We start from the raw sequence: 18,874 nt of genomic DNA on the forward strand, positions 1-18,874 counted from the left end.
CGTCTCCTTGCTTGCAGCCAGACAAAGGAGAAACTGGTTGTGTTTCTGGCGGAGTCGTGGAAACATGAAACAAATCGCGAAAAGCTAGGCAACAGAACACTGTATGTCACCTGTGGTGAAAAATGTCTGGCACTGACCCGCGATAGGTGGAAGTTGGTGCAAGCACTCGAATGTAGCCACGAGGAAGCAGACACGCGTATGTTTCTCCACGCAAAGCACGCCGCTACCCACTACAAGACGATCATCTTAGTGGCAGATGACACCGACGTTCTGATCATCAGTCTTCATCTCAGCAGAACCATCGATAGTCAGCTCTTCATCAGACGAGGAACAAAGGTTCGAGTCAGAATGATCGACGTTGGAAAGTTGGCTGCGGTATTGGGGTCTGGAGTTTGCAGTGCATTGCCAGGGCTTCATGCATGGAGCGGGTGTGACACTGTGAGTGCTCTGGCTAGCCAAGGAAAGATAAAGGCTTTGAAGCTTGTGCAAGCGAATGAGCTGTATCTTCAAGCATTCACAGATCTGGGATCTTCGTGGAATGTACCAACAGACGTCTTCAATAGCATTCAGGCCTTCACGTGTCAGCTGTACGCCAAGAACACGAAGATCGTCGGTGTTAATTCGCTCCGTTATCACATGTTCTGTGCAAAGAAGGGCCAGATCGAATCTGGACAATTGCCGCCTTGTGAAGACTCCTTGATGCAGCATACGCTTAGGGCCAACTATCAGGCGGCTATCTGGCGACGCAGCCTTGAAAACCTACCAGACGTCCCAACACCATCAGCAGGACATGGTTGGGAACTCGATGATGGCGGTTCGCTCACAATCCGATGGATGGCGGGTCTACCAGCTCCAGATGTCGTCTTGAATCTCATCTCATGCACATGCAGAAGGACGTGTCGACCGTCAGATTGCTCCTGCATACTGAATGGGTTGAAGTGCACTGTTGTGTGTAAGCTGCAGGGATGCTCCAACATGGTGCAGGATGATGCTATCGTGGCTCAGGATGCCAATGACTCTGATGGCGACTCTGATGATTAACTTTGTGTGCACTGTATATTGTATAGCATATGTTGTTCTCTATTATAATGCAGGCCAAATTGCCTGAAAATCTTTATAGACAGATAAACGGTTTAGCAAAATGGATAATTTGGAAGACCATACCGGTGTTATTTGACTAAAACATGACATGTTCAATGATACCTCCGCTTGCTTATTAGGAATATACATCGTATGGTGTTAAAATCAGCTCCGTACGACATTCCTAACTTGCGTTATCGTCAGAATAGATAATGCCAGCGGCGGCCTAAGTCATTTTATGCCTCTTTACATTTATTTGTTGTAAACTCGTGGTGGATGATATGTTTTAGTTTTTGAGTTATTTTTATAGACAGATAAACGGTGTAGCACAATGCATAATTTGGAAAATCATACCAGTGTTGTTTCACTAAAAAAAGTACAAGTCTAATAATAAAATATTGAAAAATATATGATTTTTTTTCGATAATTGATTTTTATAATAATTAATCTAAAACAAAATGCTTCATATTATTTTTTATTTAGACGGTACACATCGGACGTATATTTAGTCGTCAACCGCACATCGATAGCTAGTATAGAAGTCCAGATACACGTGCAACAATGTACCCCACCAAATGGGCATTTTCGAGCTGGGTGGTTTCAAAGATGGCGTCCATCCGGGCACTAAGCTACCATTCTCAGATGTCCATCACACCTTTTCTGACACTTGAGACATTGGTCTAATGGAAAATCATAATGAGAATTACTCCCCCCGCCGGAGCATTACTTTTGGTCTGGCTCAAGGACTAATCTAACGGCGGCTCTTATGAATCACACGCCCTCACTCCAGCATATGAAACTGCTGAGGAGCCGCCTATGCGCTTGTCACGGGGCCCTTCCACGAGTTGCCCGAACGACCGGCAAACTGCAGCCGGCGTGGGAATGTCTTCTGACAGTGGGTTTTCTGATGTACTTGAAACTGCAGAGGAGCCACCTATGCGCTTGTCACGAGGATCCTCCATGGGCTATCCGAGCGACCGGAAGACTGCTGCCGGGGTGGGATCCACTCGCGAGGCGCGATCTTCTCGCCCGGACGGCGCAATCCCTGCCGGGTCTGCCGGCCTTGCGCAAGCCATCATTCCGCTCACGGTTGCGGGTGTCTTTGCGCAAGCTTTGATCGACACGGGGTCTACGGATAGTTTTATCGATCATCGACTGGTGCAGCAACATGGGTGGCCGGTTCTCGGGACAACACGACGGATCTTCATGGCCTCCCAAGGACTTCGGCTGAGCACGAAAGGGGCTTGTCGATTGACACTTGTGATAAAGGGGCGCGCGTTCCCAGACGTGTATCTCATGGTTTTACCTGCATTATGCGCCGACATTCTGTTAGGACTTGATTTCCTTAAGTGACATGGGCGTTTGGAAATAGACTTCGGTGGGCCGGACACGCTTGCTGTGTGCGCCCTCACTCAGATGGACGTGGAGCCTCTCTCGCTGTTCCCCAATCTGACCACTGATTGTACCCCTGTAGCCGTAAAATCGCGGCGCTACTCTCGCGCGGACGCGCAATTCATTGCGGAGGAAACGGCCCAGCTCTTAAGGGACGGAATCATTGAACCCAGTAGGTCTCCATGGAGGGCCCAAGTCTTAGTGGTGCGAAGTGAGGCCCACCGCCGGCGTATGGTAATCGACTCCCCCCAGACGATAAATCGGTTTACCCAGCTGGATGCCTACCCCTTACCGGGGATGGATGTCCTGGTCCACCAGGTGGCCCGGTATTCCGTTTACAGCACTCTCGATCTGCGTAGTGCGTATCATCAGGTCCCCATCTCTAAGGCTGATCGCGTCTATACAGCCTTTGAATCGGGTCAGCGGTTGTACCAGTTCACTCGACTCCATTTTGGGGTAACTAACGGTGTCGCGTCTTTTCAGAGGGCTATGGATGACCTCATTGCGAAGGAGAACTTGACCGATGTCTTTGTCTATCTAGACAATCTTACAGTTTGTGGGTACGACCAGGGGCATCACGACGCTAATCTGAAGCGCTTTCTCGAGGTCGCGCAGAAATATCACCTAACCATGAATGACACTAAGTGTCGCTACTCTCTCCGCACGGTAGATCTTTTGGGGTACACCGTGACCTATGGCTCTGTCTCTCCGGATAAGGAGCGTCTGCGACCTTTGCTCGATTATGGCTCCGCCTAGCGATCGGGCGTCGTTGAAACGCGCTCTTGGGCTGCTCGCCCACTATTCGAAGTGGGTGCAAAATTTCTCCGCGAAGCTCCACCCCCTCGTGGCCTGCGACATGTTCCCCATGGGCCCGGCCGCTATGGCGGCCTTCGAGGGCCTTAAAGCCGACATCGCTGGCGCCGCTGTAGCGACGATTGACGAGAGTGCTTCTTTCGTCTTGGAAAGTGATGCCTCGGATCATGCGATAGCGGCGACTCTCTCCCAAGGGGGACGCCCTGTGGCCTTCTTTTCGAGGACTCTCACCTCCGCTGAGCGCAGGCATTCGTCTGTCGAAAAGGAAGCGTACGCGATCGTCAAATTGATCCGGCGATGGCGGCCGTACCTGCTAGGGCGGTGCTTCCAAATCATCACGGACCAACAAAGCGTTGCATTCATGTACGATACCCTACATGCTCAACGCATTAAGAATGAGAAAATCACCCGCTGGCGTATCGAACTCGCCGACTTCTGCTACACCATCAAATACCGCCCGGGGAAGGATAACCTGGTCGCCGACGCCTTATCAAGGCCGGCCACTTGCGCGGGGGTTGTAACTTTGGAGGGACTGCGCGTTTTGCACGGCAATATTGGGCATCCCGGGGTAGCGCGTTTCAAGCATTTTGTGCGCAGTGGTAATCTGCCGTACTCGATTGAGGACATCCGCCGGATCTGCCGTGATTGCACTATTTGTGCGGAGCTCAAACCGCGTTTTTACAACCCTCCTATGGGGACGCTGGTTCGGGCTACTAGACCGTGGGAACGCTTGGCGATGGACTTCAAAGGGCCGCTGCCGGTGTCGAGTAACTCTCGTTATCTGCTCACTATCGTTGATGAGTATTCGCGATTCCCCTTTGCTTATACGTGCGGGGATATGTCGGCCGCCACAGTTATACGGTGCCTGCAGAATTTGTTTTCTATGTTCGGGTATCCGGCCTACGTACATACCGATCGGGGAGCGGTGTTCCTATCTCAGGAGGTGAGGGGCTACTTGCTCCAAAATAATGTCGCTTCGAGCTACACCACCCCGTACCGGCCTCAGGCGAATGGGCAGATCGAACGCTTTAATGGGATTATATGGAGGGCTGTCATGCTAAGCCTCAGGACCCTCGGCCGGGGCCTCGATAAATGGGCGTGGTCGCTACCTGCGGCTCTAAACTCGATCCGGGCTCTCCTATGTACCGCCACCAACCAAGCTCCTCACGAAAGACTGTTCCACCACCCTAGAAGCTCGGGTAGTATCCAATCTTTACCCAGCTGGCTCGCTGAGCCGGGGCCCGCCTATCTCAAACGAGCGGTTCGCGCTAGCAAGTACGACCCCCTCGTTGATAAGGTGCAGGTCCTCCAGGCTAATCCCGAGCATGCTCGTGTGTTAACGGCGGACGGCCGCGAGTCTACCGTCTCCGTCCGCCATCTCGCCCCTTGTGGGGACGTCGACAGGGATATCGACGAACCCATCTACGAGTCTATGGACTCTACCGAAGCTTCCACTATGGAACTACTACCGCTGCTTCCGTCGTCACCCACTCCCTTGGCTCTGGGGCTCTGGGGGCACCCCCTCCGACACCCGCCTCCGGCCGCTCCTCCGACACGGAGGACTCCGGGCTAGGGGACGCCGTACCCGGTAGTTTCCGAACATGCACTGGCCGGGTCGTTCGCCGCCCCGACCGCTACGGGTGGCCCGATTGACGTGTCCATTCGATTATCGCTGACGCTTGCTTGCAACCTGCCTAGCGGCAGTATAGTTCTAACGGCGGGGAGAATGTAGTGGAATTATACCGAGTGGAATTATACCGAAGGTGAGCCCAGGGAGTGCTCACGAATCCCACCAAAAGGGGCGTCTATAAGACCCGGGACAACCGCGGCACAAGGCCACTCCAGCGACACTCACTGTGACATAGACCTTTAGTTGAATGGTATGTACGCCCCTAGATGCTGCGCTTGTGTTGTTTTACCTACTGATATCAACACTGCCCATATAATGCTCTGATTCTAATGTCTATTGCTTGTATGTATTTTACAGGATGTTACTACAGATCTAAATGATATTAAACCTACCCAAGGGTCAAGTCGTGTCTGTCCTTGATTTTCACGACACATTTCTTATTAATTTTCAAAATTAATCATCATCTCTATTTTGAATAGCTCATGAAGACTTCTTTATGCTTAGGCCTCAGGTTTGATTTAAGGCACTTTTGTCAATTATTGCCTTTTGCTTTCAAAAACACAATTTGCATCAATGTAAATACTTTGTTGTACTGTACTTGTGTAGTTCCATGATCATATGTGTATGTTTGTTTGTTAATTAATTGCAATTATAAAAGAACTTGCATCAATGTACTGTACAGCTATATATACACGTACAAATATTTTTCTAATACGTAAGGACTAAGGATGGGTCTCAAAAGTGTGTTTAAGAGTGTAGAAAGGGTTCATAAGAGTGTGGGAAAGGTTTATAAGAGTATGGGAAGGGTTTTTAAAGGCTTAAAATATATAAAAATAATAAAATAAATATATGGTTTCTACTTCGCGGATTTTCACCTATCACGGGAGGTTCTGGAACGTAACCCCCGCGATAAACGAGGGATCACTGTATATATATATATATATATATATATATATATATATATATATATATATATATATATATATATAATCAACGAACATAACAGCGTGACGAGCGCTGTCCCGATCTCCTGTGGACCGAAGTCCTAGACCAAAGCGTCACCTCCGACCCAAAGGGTCTTCTGGAGGCTTCAGCCCAGCCACTCTGTCAACAGACAGAGATTTATTCATTGGTCCCCATTGGCTAAACATCAAGCAGAGCCGCCAATCCAGATTTCGTGCTTGGACCCGAAATGGACCCGAATTTCGGGCTTGGACCAATGAATAAATCTCTGTCTGTTGACAGAGTGGCTGGGCTGAAGCCTCCAGAAGACCCTTTGGGTCGGAGGTGACGCTTTGGTCTAGGACTTCGGTCCACAGGAGATCAGGACAGCGCTCGTCACGCTGTTATGTTCGTTGATTATTATCCCCGCCGATCGCACCGCACCCCCTGGTTTTGGTTTGCACTGGTGGGAACGATGGTCTGTGTGGCAGACAGGCTGTTGGTTCCTTGCGGGTTATGCGGTATTTACCGTGTGAGACATAATTCGTGGCTGGTGCTCACCATTAAAGCTAGGAGGTGCCTTGATCACATATATATATATATATATATATATATATATATATATATATATATATATATATATATATATATATACTGTATATATATATACTGTATATATATATATATATATATATATATATATATATATATATATATATATATATATATATATATATATATATATATATATATATATATATATATATATATATATGTATATATATATATATATATATATATATATGTATATATATATATATATATATATATATATATATGTATATATATATATATATAAACATGCATTTTAAACATAATATCATTTGACAAGCTTATTGTACTGCCAATTTGTTTTTGAAGTTTCAAAAATATAAAGGAGAACGTTATTTTTCTTTTTGGGCCAATGTTATTGTAGGGAGTGCTTGTTAATCTCACAATGTCATACCCTTGGCTTGATGTCACATCGAAATTATTTCTGCATTCTGTTGTGCTATTTTAAGACTTCTAACTGTTTCAAATGTATTATTGTGACAGATTTTCAGGCGATAGTGTTAATGAAACTCAACAAAATATTGGACAATCAGATTGAGCAGACATCAATGCTACGGATGATGGTCACACAACAAGACCACCTGAATGAGGTTGAGGATATCCTTCCAGAGCCTGTTAACACAGAACAGCAGCTGATTGCTTTGTGCGATAGGATCTCCAAAGAGGAGACTTTAAAAAAGCAGTTGGTATGTATGCATCACATATTGATGTAAATAATTTGGTACACATTTCCATGGAAACAGTGAGTGCCACAATTTGTGTGAGACACCTTTTTCTGAGCTATTTAAACTCTAAATTTGGTAAGTTGACACAATTGGTAGCCAAGGTTATAGTCATCAAACCCATGGTGACATTTAGTATTTTTCTTCTTCAGATTGCATATCTTGCCTCTTTGGGTGGTGCAGACCTTGGGGCAAGTGTGCGCCGGATGCTATGCCAAATCGGAACAAATGAACTTTGGTCCAGTTACAGTTTAAAAGGGAGAAAAGGAAAAAATTAGTTTGAGCACCTTCCCTTAATGAGATTGGTCATTGGTAAGTTGAACAACAAATTATTACCTCTACCACCAAAGTTGGATGGAGGTTATGTTTTCATCTCAATATTTGTTTGGCTGTCTGTCTGTTTATCTGTCTATGCGCAGGATATCTCAAAGTTTTGAGGGATTTGGCCGAAATTTGGTGGACAGTTTGGGTGTTCGGTTTTGGTGAAGATCCGGATCTGGATCCGAATACGAGAATTTTTAAAGTGATTCTTCACAGTTCAGTGATAGTGTCAAAAGCTATATATAATAGTGTGGCGGACACAAAAGCCCACTGGCGTGGTGACATCATTCCACGCACCAAGTGGGCGGTGGCCACGCCCGAGGGGTAGGCGTGGCCTCAGGATATACACCGGGCGACCAGCCCGGAAGAGTTCAGTGTTACAGTGTAGTCTTACAATAAAGACGTTCATATGTTACCGCTTGTCCGCTTCCTCCTTGCTCACAAGCAGCGCGCGTAACGCCGCGCTTTACTGGTGACCCTCGACGTTGGATCTGCCGTAGCGATCCTTCCGAACACGACGCCATTGCAATGGCCAACGACAAGTCAATGGCGATTAAACTTCCCGAATTTTGGGAGGCCCAGGCCGAGGTCTGGTTCGTTCAAGCCGAAGCCCAATTTCAGCTTCGGCGCCTCACCAACGACGACCTGCGCTACTGCCATGTCGTTGCCTCCCTCGGGCCTGGCACGGCCGCTCGAGTTGTGTCCGTCCTTCGCCACCCACCGGACGGCCACAAGTACGAGGCACTCAAGCGGCTACTCCTAGCCACGTTCAGCCTCACGGACGACGCACGGGCCGACCGCCTCCTGGATCTCCCCGAGCTCGGTGAGACGTGCCCGTCGGTCCGAATGGACCATATGCTGTCACTGTTGGGCGACGAAGCCCCCGGTTCGCTATTCCGGGCGCTTTTCCGTCGCCAACTTCCAGCGCAGGTTCGCCTCGCGTTGGCCGGGACCGGGCTAACGGAACCCCGAGCATTGGCGGCCGAGGCGGACAAGTACTTCGCCGCTTCGGACATGCGGGCGAGCGTTGGCGTGGCCGTCACGGCCTTCGACGCTGCTGTTCCACAGCATCATCTTCTACAGCACGCTGAGTTTCAGCAGCATGCTGATACGCACCTCGTGAACGCCGCCACGCCCCGCCCACCGTCGCGGCGAAAACCGCCACCGCGGGGAAACCCGTCGACTCCACCGGCCTGGCGGAGCCAGCCGCGCTCCTCCAGCTCCACCACCTGGTGCTGGTTCCACGCCAAGTTCGGCCACGAAGCTCGGCGGTGTCATCCGCCGTGCTCCTTCAACGGGTCGGGAAACGCCCGGGCCGGCGCTCAATTGTGGCGATGAGCGCCGGCCGTTCGAGCAGCCTGCTGTTCATAACGGACACCTTCTCCGGGCGCCGTTACCTGTGCGACACGGGAGCACAGGTGAGTGTCATTCCCGCCGGCACGTCAGACAAGCACGCCGCGGGTGGGGGCCCCGCACTGCTTGCCGCGAACGGGACGCCCATCCGTACGTACGGAAAACGCTGCCTCTCTCTGCGGTTTGGAGGGCAGGTTTTCCGATGGACGTTCGTCACCGCCGACGTGCCCATGGCACTGCTTGGCGCGGACTTCCTGTGCGCTAATGGGCTCCTGGTCGACGTCAAGCGCAGACGGCTTGTCCAGGCCGAGACGTTCAGCTCGCTTGCATGTGCGTTGCCCAGCTCAACGAGCGGCTTGCCAAGCGGCTTGCCGAACGATTCGGTTCCGGCCACGTTGGTCTGTACGCTTCCGGCAGCGGACGCATTCACCCGCCTCCTCGCCGGCTTCCCGGCCCTCACGCGGCCCACCTTCTCGGCGGGGGCCGTCAAGCACGGGGTGGCCCATCACATCCCCACCGTCGGGCCACCGGTCTACGCCCGGGCACGCCGCCTCGAGCCGACGAAGCTGGCGGTGGCAAAAGCGGAGTTCGCTACCCTGGAGCGACTCGGCATCGTTCGGCGCTCAGAGAGCGCTTGGGCGTCGCCGCTGCACATTGTGCCGAAGCCCGGCGGGGGATGGCGACCGTGCGGGGACTATCGCCGTCTCAATGACGCCACGACTCCCGACCGCTACCCCGTCCCCCACATTCAGGACTTTTCCGCCCGTTTGGCGGGCAGGTCCTTCTTCTCGAAGGTGGACCTCATACGCGGCTACCATCAGGTCCCCGTCAGGCCGGAGGACGTCCCGAAGACGGCAGTCATCACGCCATTCGGACTCTTCGAGTTCCTGCGCATGCCCTTCGGTCTGAAGAATGCGGCTCAGGCGTTCCAGCGACTGATGGACAGCGTCCTGCGCGACTTGGATTTTGTCTACGTCTACCTGGACGATATCCTTGTCGCCAGCGCGTCCCGCGAAGAGCACCTACGCCACCTCCGCACGCTCTTCGAACGCCTGGGCCAGCATGGCCTGATTGTGAACCCCGCAAAGTGCCGGTTCGGCGCCGCCACAATCGATTTTCTGGGGCACCGTGTCACCAGGCACGGAGCCGTCCCCCTGCCGGCCAAGGTGGAGGCGGTGAAGTGGTTTCCGCGCCCCCGCACGACCAGAGGGCTGCAGGAGTTCCTGGGCATGGTGAACTTTTACCATCGGTTCCTGCCCCGTATCGCCCAGCTCCTGCGCCCCCTGCACGAAGCTCTCCGAGGTAAGCCGGGCAAAGGCGACGTTACCTGGACCGAGCAGATGGACACGGCGTTCACGGGCGCGAAGCTCGCCTTGGCTAACGCCACCATGCTCGCGCACCCGGCGCCCGATGCACCGATCGCCCTCACCACCGATGCCTCGGACTACGCGGTGGGCGCGGTGCACGAGCAATGGGTGCGTGGAGCTTGGCAACCGCTGGCGTTCTTTAGCCGGCAGCTTCGCCCGCCCGAACGCCGTTACAGTACCTTCGACCGCGAGTTGCTCGGACTTCACTTGGCGGTCAGGCACTTCCGCCATCTGCTCGAGGGCCGGGCGTTCACTGCCTTCGTCGACCACAAGCCGCTGATCTTCGCGATGGGCAAGGTCACCGAGCCGTGGTCGGCCCGGCAGCAGCGTCACCTCTCGGCCGTGTCCGAGTACACGACGGACATCCAGCACGTCGCGGGGAAGAACAACCCGGTGGCGGATTGCCTTTCCCGGGCCGTCGCCCACGCAGTCCACCTCGGCATCGACTATGCCCGGATGGCAGCGGACCAGGCCGCTGACCCCGACGTCCAGGCCTTGCGGACCGCCGTCACGGGCCTCCGCGTCACCGAGGTGCCGTTCGACGGCGCGGGCGTGGCCCTCTTGTGCGACGTCTCCCTCGGGCGTCCTCGCCCCATTGTGCCCGCGGGCTGGCAGCGCCAGGTGTTTGACGCCATCCACGGCCTGTCCCACCCGGGCGCGAGGGCCTCCCAAAGGCTGATCGCCGACAAGTTTGTCTGGCATGGCCTCCGGAAGGCCGTCCGCGGCTGGGCCAGGACATGCCTCGCGTGCCAGCGCGCCAAGGTGCACCGGCACACCCAGGCCCTGTTGGCCCCGTTCACAGTGCCGGAACGCCGGTTTGACCACGTCCACGTGGACCTGGTGGGACCTCTGCCCCCCTCACGGGGTTTCACCCACGTCCTCACCATGGTGGACCGCACCACCCGGTGGCCGGAGGCCGTGCCCTTGGCGTCGACAACGGCGGCCGATGTCGCGCAGGCTTTCATCGCCACCTGGGTCGCCCGGTTCGGCGCCCCCTCAGACATCTCATCCGACCGCGGCCCCCAGTTCACCTCGGAGCTCTGGGGGGCGGTTGCGCAGGGGCTCGGGGTCCGGCTGCACCGAACCACGGCCTACCACCCCCAGGCTAACGGCCTGTGTGAGCGATTTCACCGCTCATTGAAGGCCGCGCTCCGGGCCACCCTCCGCGACGGCGGCTGGGTCGACAGGCTCCTCTGGGTCCTGCTGGGCCTCCGGACGGCGCCCAAGGAGGACCTGCGCGCATCCGCGGCGGAGTTGGTCTTCGGGCAACCGCTGCGGGTGCCGGGCGAGTTCCTCCCCGACTCCACGGCACCATGGTCCGCGGCACAGCAGCGCTCCGCTCTGCAAGAGACCGCCCAGAGGTTCGCCCCGGTGCCAACGGCATGCCACGGGCACCCACCGACGCACGTCGCCCCGGAGCTTCGCACGGCGGAGTACGTCTTCGTCCGCCACGATGCCCATCGGACACCACTGCGGCCCCCGTACGATGGGCCTTTCCGCGTGCTGGAGACCGGGGCGAAGCACTTCACCCTGGACATCGGCGGTACTCCTGACCGCGTTTCGGTAGACCGCCTCAAGCCGGCCCACCTCGATGTGGACCATCCACCGCCAGTGGCCCGACCCCCACATCGGGGCCGCCCTCCTGCGGGCGGACCCCCGGCACCGCCCAGCCCCGCCGCCACGGCGCCCCCCGGTCCTGCACCCATCCCAGGGGCAGCCAGGGGCATCCCACCTGGTATCCCTGCACCCCAGACGCCGCCACGCCCCGCCCACCGCCGCGGCGAAAACCGCCACCGCGGGGAAACCCGTCGACTCCACCGGCCTGGCGGAGCCAGCCGCGCTCCTCCAGCTCCACCACCTGGTGCTGGTTCCACGCCAAGTTCGGCCACGAAGCTCGGCGGTGTCATCCGCCGTGCTCCTTCAACGGGTCGGGAAACGCCCGGGCCGGCGCTCAATTGTGGCGATGAGCGCCGGCCGTTCGAGCAGCCTGCTGTTCATAACGGACACCTTCTCCGGGCGCCGTTACCTGTGCGACACGGGAGCACAGGTGAGTGTCATTCCCGCCGGCACGTCAGACAAGCACGCCGCGGGTGGGGGCCCCGCGCTGCTTGCCGCGAACGGGACGCCCATCCGTACGTACGGAAAACGCTGCCTCTCTCTGCGGTTTGGAGGGCAGGTTTTCCGATGGACGTTCGTCACCGCCGACGTGCCCATGGCACTGCTTGGCGCGGACTTCCTGTGCGCTAATGGGCTCCTGGTCGACGTCAAGCGCAGACGGCTTGTCCAGGCCGAGACGTTCAGCTCGCTTGCATGTGCGTTGCCCAGCTCAACGAGCGGCTTGCCAAGCGGCTTGCCGAACGATTCGGTTCCGGCCACGTTGGTCTGTACGCTTCCGGCAGCGGACGCATTCACCCGCCTCCTCGCCGGCTTCCCGGCCCTCACGCGGCCCACCTTCTCGGCGGGGGCCGTCAAGCACGGGGTGGCCCATCACATCCCCACCGTCGGGCCACCGGTCTACGCCCGGGCACGCCGCCTCGAGCCGACGAAGCTGGCGGTGGCAAAAGCGGAGTTCGCTACCCTGGAGCGACTCGGCATCGTTCGGCGCTCAGAGAGCGCTTGGGCGTCGCCGCTGCACATTGTGCCGAAGCCCGGCGGGGGATGGCGACCGTGCGGGGACTATCGCCGTCTCAATGACGCCACGACTCCCGACCGCTACCCCGTCCCCCACATTCAGGACTTTTCCGCCCGTTTGGCGGGCAGGTCCTTCTTCTCGAAGGTGGACCTCATACGCGGCTACCATCAGGTCCCCGTCAGGCCGGAGGACGTCCCGAAGACGGCAGTCATCACGCCATTCGGACTCTTCGAGTTCCTGCGCATGCCCTTCGGTCTGAAGAATGCGGCTCAGGCGTTCCAGCGACTGATGGACAGCGTCCTGCGCGACTTGGATTTTGTCTACGTCTACCTGGACGATATCCTCGTCGCCAGCGCGTCCCGCGAAGAGCACCTACGCCACCTCCGCACGCTCTTCGAACGCCTGGGCCAGCATGGCCTGATTGTGAACCCCGCAAAGTGCCGGTTCGGCGCCGCCACAATCGATTTTCTGGGGCACCGTGTCACCAGGCACGGAGCCGTCCCCCTGCCGGCCAAGGTGGAGGCGGTGAAGGGGTTTCCGCGCCCCCGCACGACCAGAGGGCTGCAGGAGTTCCTGGGCATGGTGAACTTTTACCATCGGTTCCTGCCCCGTATCGCCCAGCTCCTGCGCCCCCTGCACGAAGCTCTCCGAGGTAAGCCGGGCAAAGGCGACGTTACCTGGACCGAGCAGATGGACACGGCGTTCACGGGCGCGAAGCTCGCCTTGGCTAACGCCACCATGCTCGCGCACCCGGCGCCCGATGCACCGATCGCCCTCACCACCGATGCCTCGGACTACGCGGTGGGCGCGGTGCACGAGCAATGGGTGCGTGGAGCTTGGCAACCGCTGGCGTTCTTTAGCCGGCAGCTTCGCCCGCCCGAACGCCGTTACAGTACCTTCGACCGCGAGTTGCTCGGACTTCACTTGGCGGTCAGGCACTTCCGCCATCTGCTCGAGGGCCGGGCGTTCACTGCCTTCGTCGACCACAAGCCGCTGATCTTCGCGATGGGCAAGGTCACCGAGCCGTGGTCGGCCCGGCAGCAGCGTCACCTCTCGGCCGTGTCCGAGTACACGACGGACATCCAGCACGTCGCGGGGAAGAACAACCCGGTGGCGGATTGCCTTTCCCGGGCCGTCGCCCACGCAGTCCACCTCGGCATCGACTATGCCCGGATGGCAGCGGACCAGGCCGCTGACCCCGACGTCCAGGCCTTGCGGACCACCGTCACGGGCCTCCGCGTCACCGAGGTGCCGTTCGACGGCGCGGGCGTGGCCCTCTTGTGCGACGTCTCCCTCGGGCGTCCTCGCCCCATTGTGCCCGCGGGCTGGCAGCGCCAGGTGTTTGACGCCATCCACGGCCTGTCCCACCCGGGCGCGAGGGCCTCCCAAAGGCTGATCGCCGACAAGTTCGTCTGGCATGGCCTCCGGAAGGCCGTCCGCGGCTGGGCCAGGACATGCCTCGCGTGCCAGCGCGCCAAGGTGCACCGGCACACCCAGGCCCTGTTGGCCCCGTTCACAGTGCCGGAACGCCGGTTTGACCACGTCCACGTGGACCTGGTGGGACCTCTGCCCCCCTCACGGGGTTTCACCCACGTCCTCACCATGGTGGACCGCACCACCCGGTGGCCGGAGGCCGTGCCCTTGGCGTCGACAACGGCGGCCGATGTCGCGCAGGCTTTCATCGCCACCTGGGTCGCCCGGTTCGGCGCCCCCTCAGACATCTCATCCGACCGCGGCCCCCAGTTCACCTCGGAGCTCTGGGGGGCGGTTGCGCAGGGGCTCGGGGTCCGGCTGCACCGAACCACGGCCTACCACCCCCAGGCTAACGGCCTGTGTGAGCGATTTCACCGCTCATTGAAGGCCGCGCTCCGGGCCACCCTCCGCGACGGCGGCTGGGTCGACAGGCTCCCCTGGGTCCTGCTGGGCCTCCGGACGGCGCCCAAGGAGGACCTGCGCGCATCCGCGGCGGAGTTGGTCTTCGGGCAACCGCTGCGGGTGCCGGGCGAGTTCCTCCCCGACTCCACGGCACCATGGTCCGTGGCACAGCAGCGCTCCGCTCTGCAAGAGACCGCCCAGAGGTTCGCCCCGGTGCCAACGGCATGCCACGGGCACCCACCGACGCACGTCGCCCCGGAGCTTCGCACGGCGGAGTACGTCTTCGTCCGCCACGATGCCCATCGGACACCACTGCGGCCCCCGTACGATGGGCCTTTCCGCGTGCTGGAGACCGGGGCGAAGCACTTCACCCTGGACATCGGCGGTACTCCTGACCGCGTTTCGGTAGACCGCCTCAAGCCGGCCCACCTCGATGTGGACCATCCACCGCCAGTGGCCCGACCCCCACATCGGGGCCGCCCTCCTGCGGGCGGACCCCCGGCACCGCCCAGCCCCGCCGCCACGGCGCCCCCCGGTCCTGCACCCATCCCAGGGGCAGCCAGGGGCATCCCACCTGGTATCCCTGCACCCCAGACGCCGCCGATCGCCAGGGGGCGCTTCGGCCGGGTCATTCGTCTGCCCCGCAAACTGGCCCTCCAGGTGCGCGGGAATTCTGGGGGGGCGCGTGTGGCGGACACAAAAGCCCACTGGCGTGGTGACATCATTCCACGCACCAAGTGGGCGGTGGCCACGCCCGAGGGGTAGGCGTGGCCTCAGGATATACACCGGGCGACCAGCCCGGAAGAGTTCAGTGTTACAGTGTAGTCTTACAATAAAGACGTTCATATGTTACCGCTTGTCCGCTTCCTCGTTGCTCACAAGCAGCGCGCGTAACGCCGCGCTTGAATAGGATATCTCAAAGTTGTGGACGAATTCGGACAAAACTTGTTGGATGACTTGGAAAGGTGCCAAGAACAAGCCGATTCGATTTAAGTTCAGCTCTGGATCCAGTTCCGGCCTTTCAGTGAATACAAAACGTAAACTGTCAGCCTGGCTCTTTTGTCCCTCTACCGAGTGCCGTTCTACTTTTTAGTGTGACAGAAATCTGAGAACCTTCCATTGTTTATTGCCTGTGGATGGGAGCAAACAATTAAGGTTCATGAGTTGAGGTGTGAGGTACAATGTACACTTCGTATTACAACGTGTTATAACACCATAGTTCATCAGCAAATATTTAATTTTAGTTTTGTTCCCTGCATTCAATTTGGATTTGTTGATCAAATACACATTGTTATAAACATAATATTCATGTTACATTCTTTTCTTTTAGGAGCATGCATTAGAAATAATCCAAAGGTGAAAATAGCTGATATAGAGTCGGAGATTGGGGAAACCCTGAAGCATGCACCAAGCCAAGCACGAGGGAAGAGCAGAAAGGTGAATGATATGCAAGCATTGAAGGAGCTGGGGCTCCCACGTCGATCGGAAGAATGGACGCAACAAAAAGCTGGAATTCATCCGAGTTGCTTTATTCAAACCAAACACTCAGGCACTCTGAAAAGCCCGTTTATCGGGCAGCAATATATATACATATTATCCCGGAGCGTTTGCCCAGGAAAGGCGAGAGGGGGCGTGGCCCAGCGTCCTGGCTGCGGCCTGGCAAGTTGAGGGCGAGCCTGCCCGGGCATGCCCGGGCGTCCCGACCGAGGCCTGGCAAGTTGAGCGCGGGCCTGCCCGGGCATCCTGGACGAGCCCGACATGGTGATCGCTCCGCGTCCTTGATAGGTGCAAGGCGATTGTGAAAACCCAGCGGTAGCCGCTACAGCATCATATTTGTCACATGCATGAAAGGTGGTTTAAATGTCACCTGCAAAACATTCATGGTGATTTAATTGTCGTGCGCTGATATATTCTGAACACAAACCAGTAATTATATAATTCACCATTCTCTGATGTAAAAATATGTTAAATAGCTGACCCCTTTTCAAAACAATAAAAAGTCGATGGTATTCATTCATTCACTGAGCACGCACAATCAAATTGGTGAGGGCCAACTCCTCTGTTTTTGACGGGGTTTTTTATTTGACCCAATATGGCCGCCAAACTACGTGGGTGATGACATCATAAATTTAGATCATTTAACCCTTAGATACGCTGAGTCAATAAATCACAATTTTTTTTTGTGTTTGTTTTGGTACACAAGATCGAGGCTCGTGTCGGAGCTAACATCCCAAAAAGAGCAAACGGACACACAAAACATACAATAAAAAGAGCAAGAGACAAGATGGGGGGGAGAGAGAGGGAAGCACACAAGTACAACAGCAGAGAACAGGGACATCAGAAAATCTGTGGGAGGGAGCGGGCTTGGGGGGAGGAGGCATGGGAAGGCGGAGGGGGGGGAGGGGTGGGAGAGGTATAAAACACATGGACACTGCTAGAACTTCCAGGATTTGAAGTAACGGGGGTAGAAGAGATCAAGGTTTTGGATGGGGAAGATAAGAGATGGTGGTGAACAGTTGTTTTAAAGACCTGGAGGGGGGAGTGGAATTGAAGAGGGTGAGGGAGTTTGTTCCGGAGGCGGGAGTAAAGAGGAATGAAAGAGTGAAGGTGAGCAGAGAGTCTTGATTTTGGCAATTTGACCAGAAGAGGGTTGCTGGCAGATCTTGTGCGACCTGTAGGTATATCTGGGGTACACAGCACAGAGAGACCTGGGACAGCTAGGCCGGATAGGAGTCGGTAGAAGACAGAAAGACCACCTCCCTCTATGTGGTGAGTGAGTGAAAGGCCCTCGGAGTTAGCTTCAACACGGGAGATTCCAATGATTCTGAACGCTTTGGTTTCAACAGTGTGAAGACGAGCTAGGTGTGAGGCAGGAGCACCAGACCAGAGGGGAGAACAGTATTCCAATGAGCTGCAGATGAAAGCCTTGTATGTGGTGAGGAGCTCAGGTGTGCCAAGGATGGACTTCGCAATGTGCCAATAAATGGAGAATGCCCAGTCGGTGACTGGCTTTGGAGGCCAGCTTGGAAATGTGGTTTTCCCAGGAAAGATCATGGCAGATAGTGAGACTCAAAAGCTTGAATGACAGAACTTCTTGGAGAGGATTGTTGAGAAAGTAGATAGGAGGGTTGTCCAGTCACTCTTTTCGGAGAGACATAGTGAGAGTGTGAGATTTGTCAGGATTGAAAGACATGTTCCACTTGTTTGACCAGTCTGTGATTTTGTCCAAGTCTGCAGAGAGTGAGGAGACTGCAGACTGCCGATCTGAGGGATGAGGAATGGAGCGACAGAGAGTGGAGTCATCAGCAAAGAGATAGAGAGGATTTTCAAGAGAGTCAATATCACATAATCAGAGATCATTGATGAAGACGAGAAAAAGCACAGGGCCCAGAACACTGCCGCCAGCCTGAACAGGAATGGGAGATGAGAGAAACCCATTCTGTGCTACACGTTGACTACAACCAGAGAGGAAGTCCGCCAGCCATGCGTGGAGATTTCCATGGATACCATAGGAGGAGAGTTTGGTGAGCAGAGCGGGTGCCAGACCGTATCGAAGGCATGCGATATGTCAAGGGAGACTGCTCTAATTTCCTGTTTGACATTGCAGACCTCCATCCATTGTTGAGACAGCAGAAGTAGCACGCTCAGAGTATAATGACATGGTCTGAATCCAAATTGATGATCAGAGATCAAGCCATTGGAGAAGAGGAAAGATTTCATATCTGAAGCAATGATGGATTCCATGACTTTGCTGATAATTGGGAGCAGGCTGATTGGTCTGTAGCTGCAAGGATCTGATTTTGCACCTTTTTGTGTAAAGCGGTAATGTTGGCCGATTTCCAAGCTGATGGCAGATGACCGTGAGCAAAAGAGAGTGTGAAGAGAACAGAGAGAGGGTGAGATAGAGCGGCAGAGCAGGATTTCAGAACCCGTGGGTTGATGCCGTCTGGTACAGTTGCAGAATCAGAGTCGAGGATTGACAGAAACTTCTCCACCTTGTCAGGAGAGAAGGATACATAGTCTAGGAGCAGCTGGCTATGACTGGGTATGGTGGGTACAGAGAGGGACAGGTTTGGGCCACAAGATTTTGAGGCAAACACAGAGTTGAGGCATTCAGCTTTTTCATGAGCGGAGT

At 55.6% G+C, this 18,874-nt stretch overlaps 1 protein-coding gene across 4 annotated transcripts in view; it reads left to right on the plus strand.

The window, feature by feature from the left end:
* Positions 1-18,874, plus strand: part of LOC144889494 (uncharacterized) — a 123,962-nt gene that overhangs the window by 96,181 nt on the left and 8,907 nt on the right. For 2 of the 4 annotated variants that reach the window (XM_078769849.1, XM_078769850.1), the window contains 2 exons: positions 6,953-7,155; positions 16,070-16,161. The exons of 1 other annotated variant lie outside the window; for it this stretch is intronic. In XM_078769849.1, the coding sequence (XP_078625975.1) occupies positions 6,953-7,155; positions 16,070-16,099 (233 nt within the window). In that variant the 3' untranslated portion in view covers positions 16,100-16,161. Of the gene's footprint in view, positions 1-6,952; positions 7,156-16,069; positions 16,162-18,874 lie in introns of those variants that run through there. One more of the 4 variants, XR_013621803.1, reaches the window with a different exon arrangement.

The sequence above is a fragment of the Myxine glutinosa genome, chromosome 1 (assembly GCF_964187855.1).
Source record: "Myxine glutinosa chromosome 1, kmMyxGlut1.1, whole genome shotgun sequence".
Taxonomy (NCBI): Eukaryota; Metazoa; Chordata; class Myxini; order Myxiniformes; family Myxinidae; genus Myxine; species Myxine glutinosa.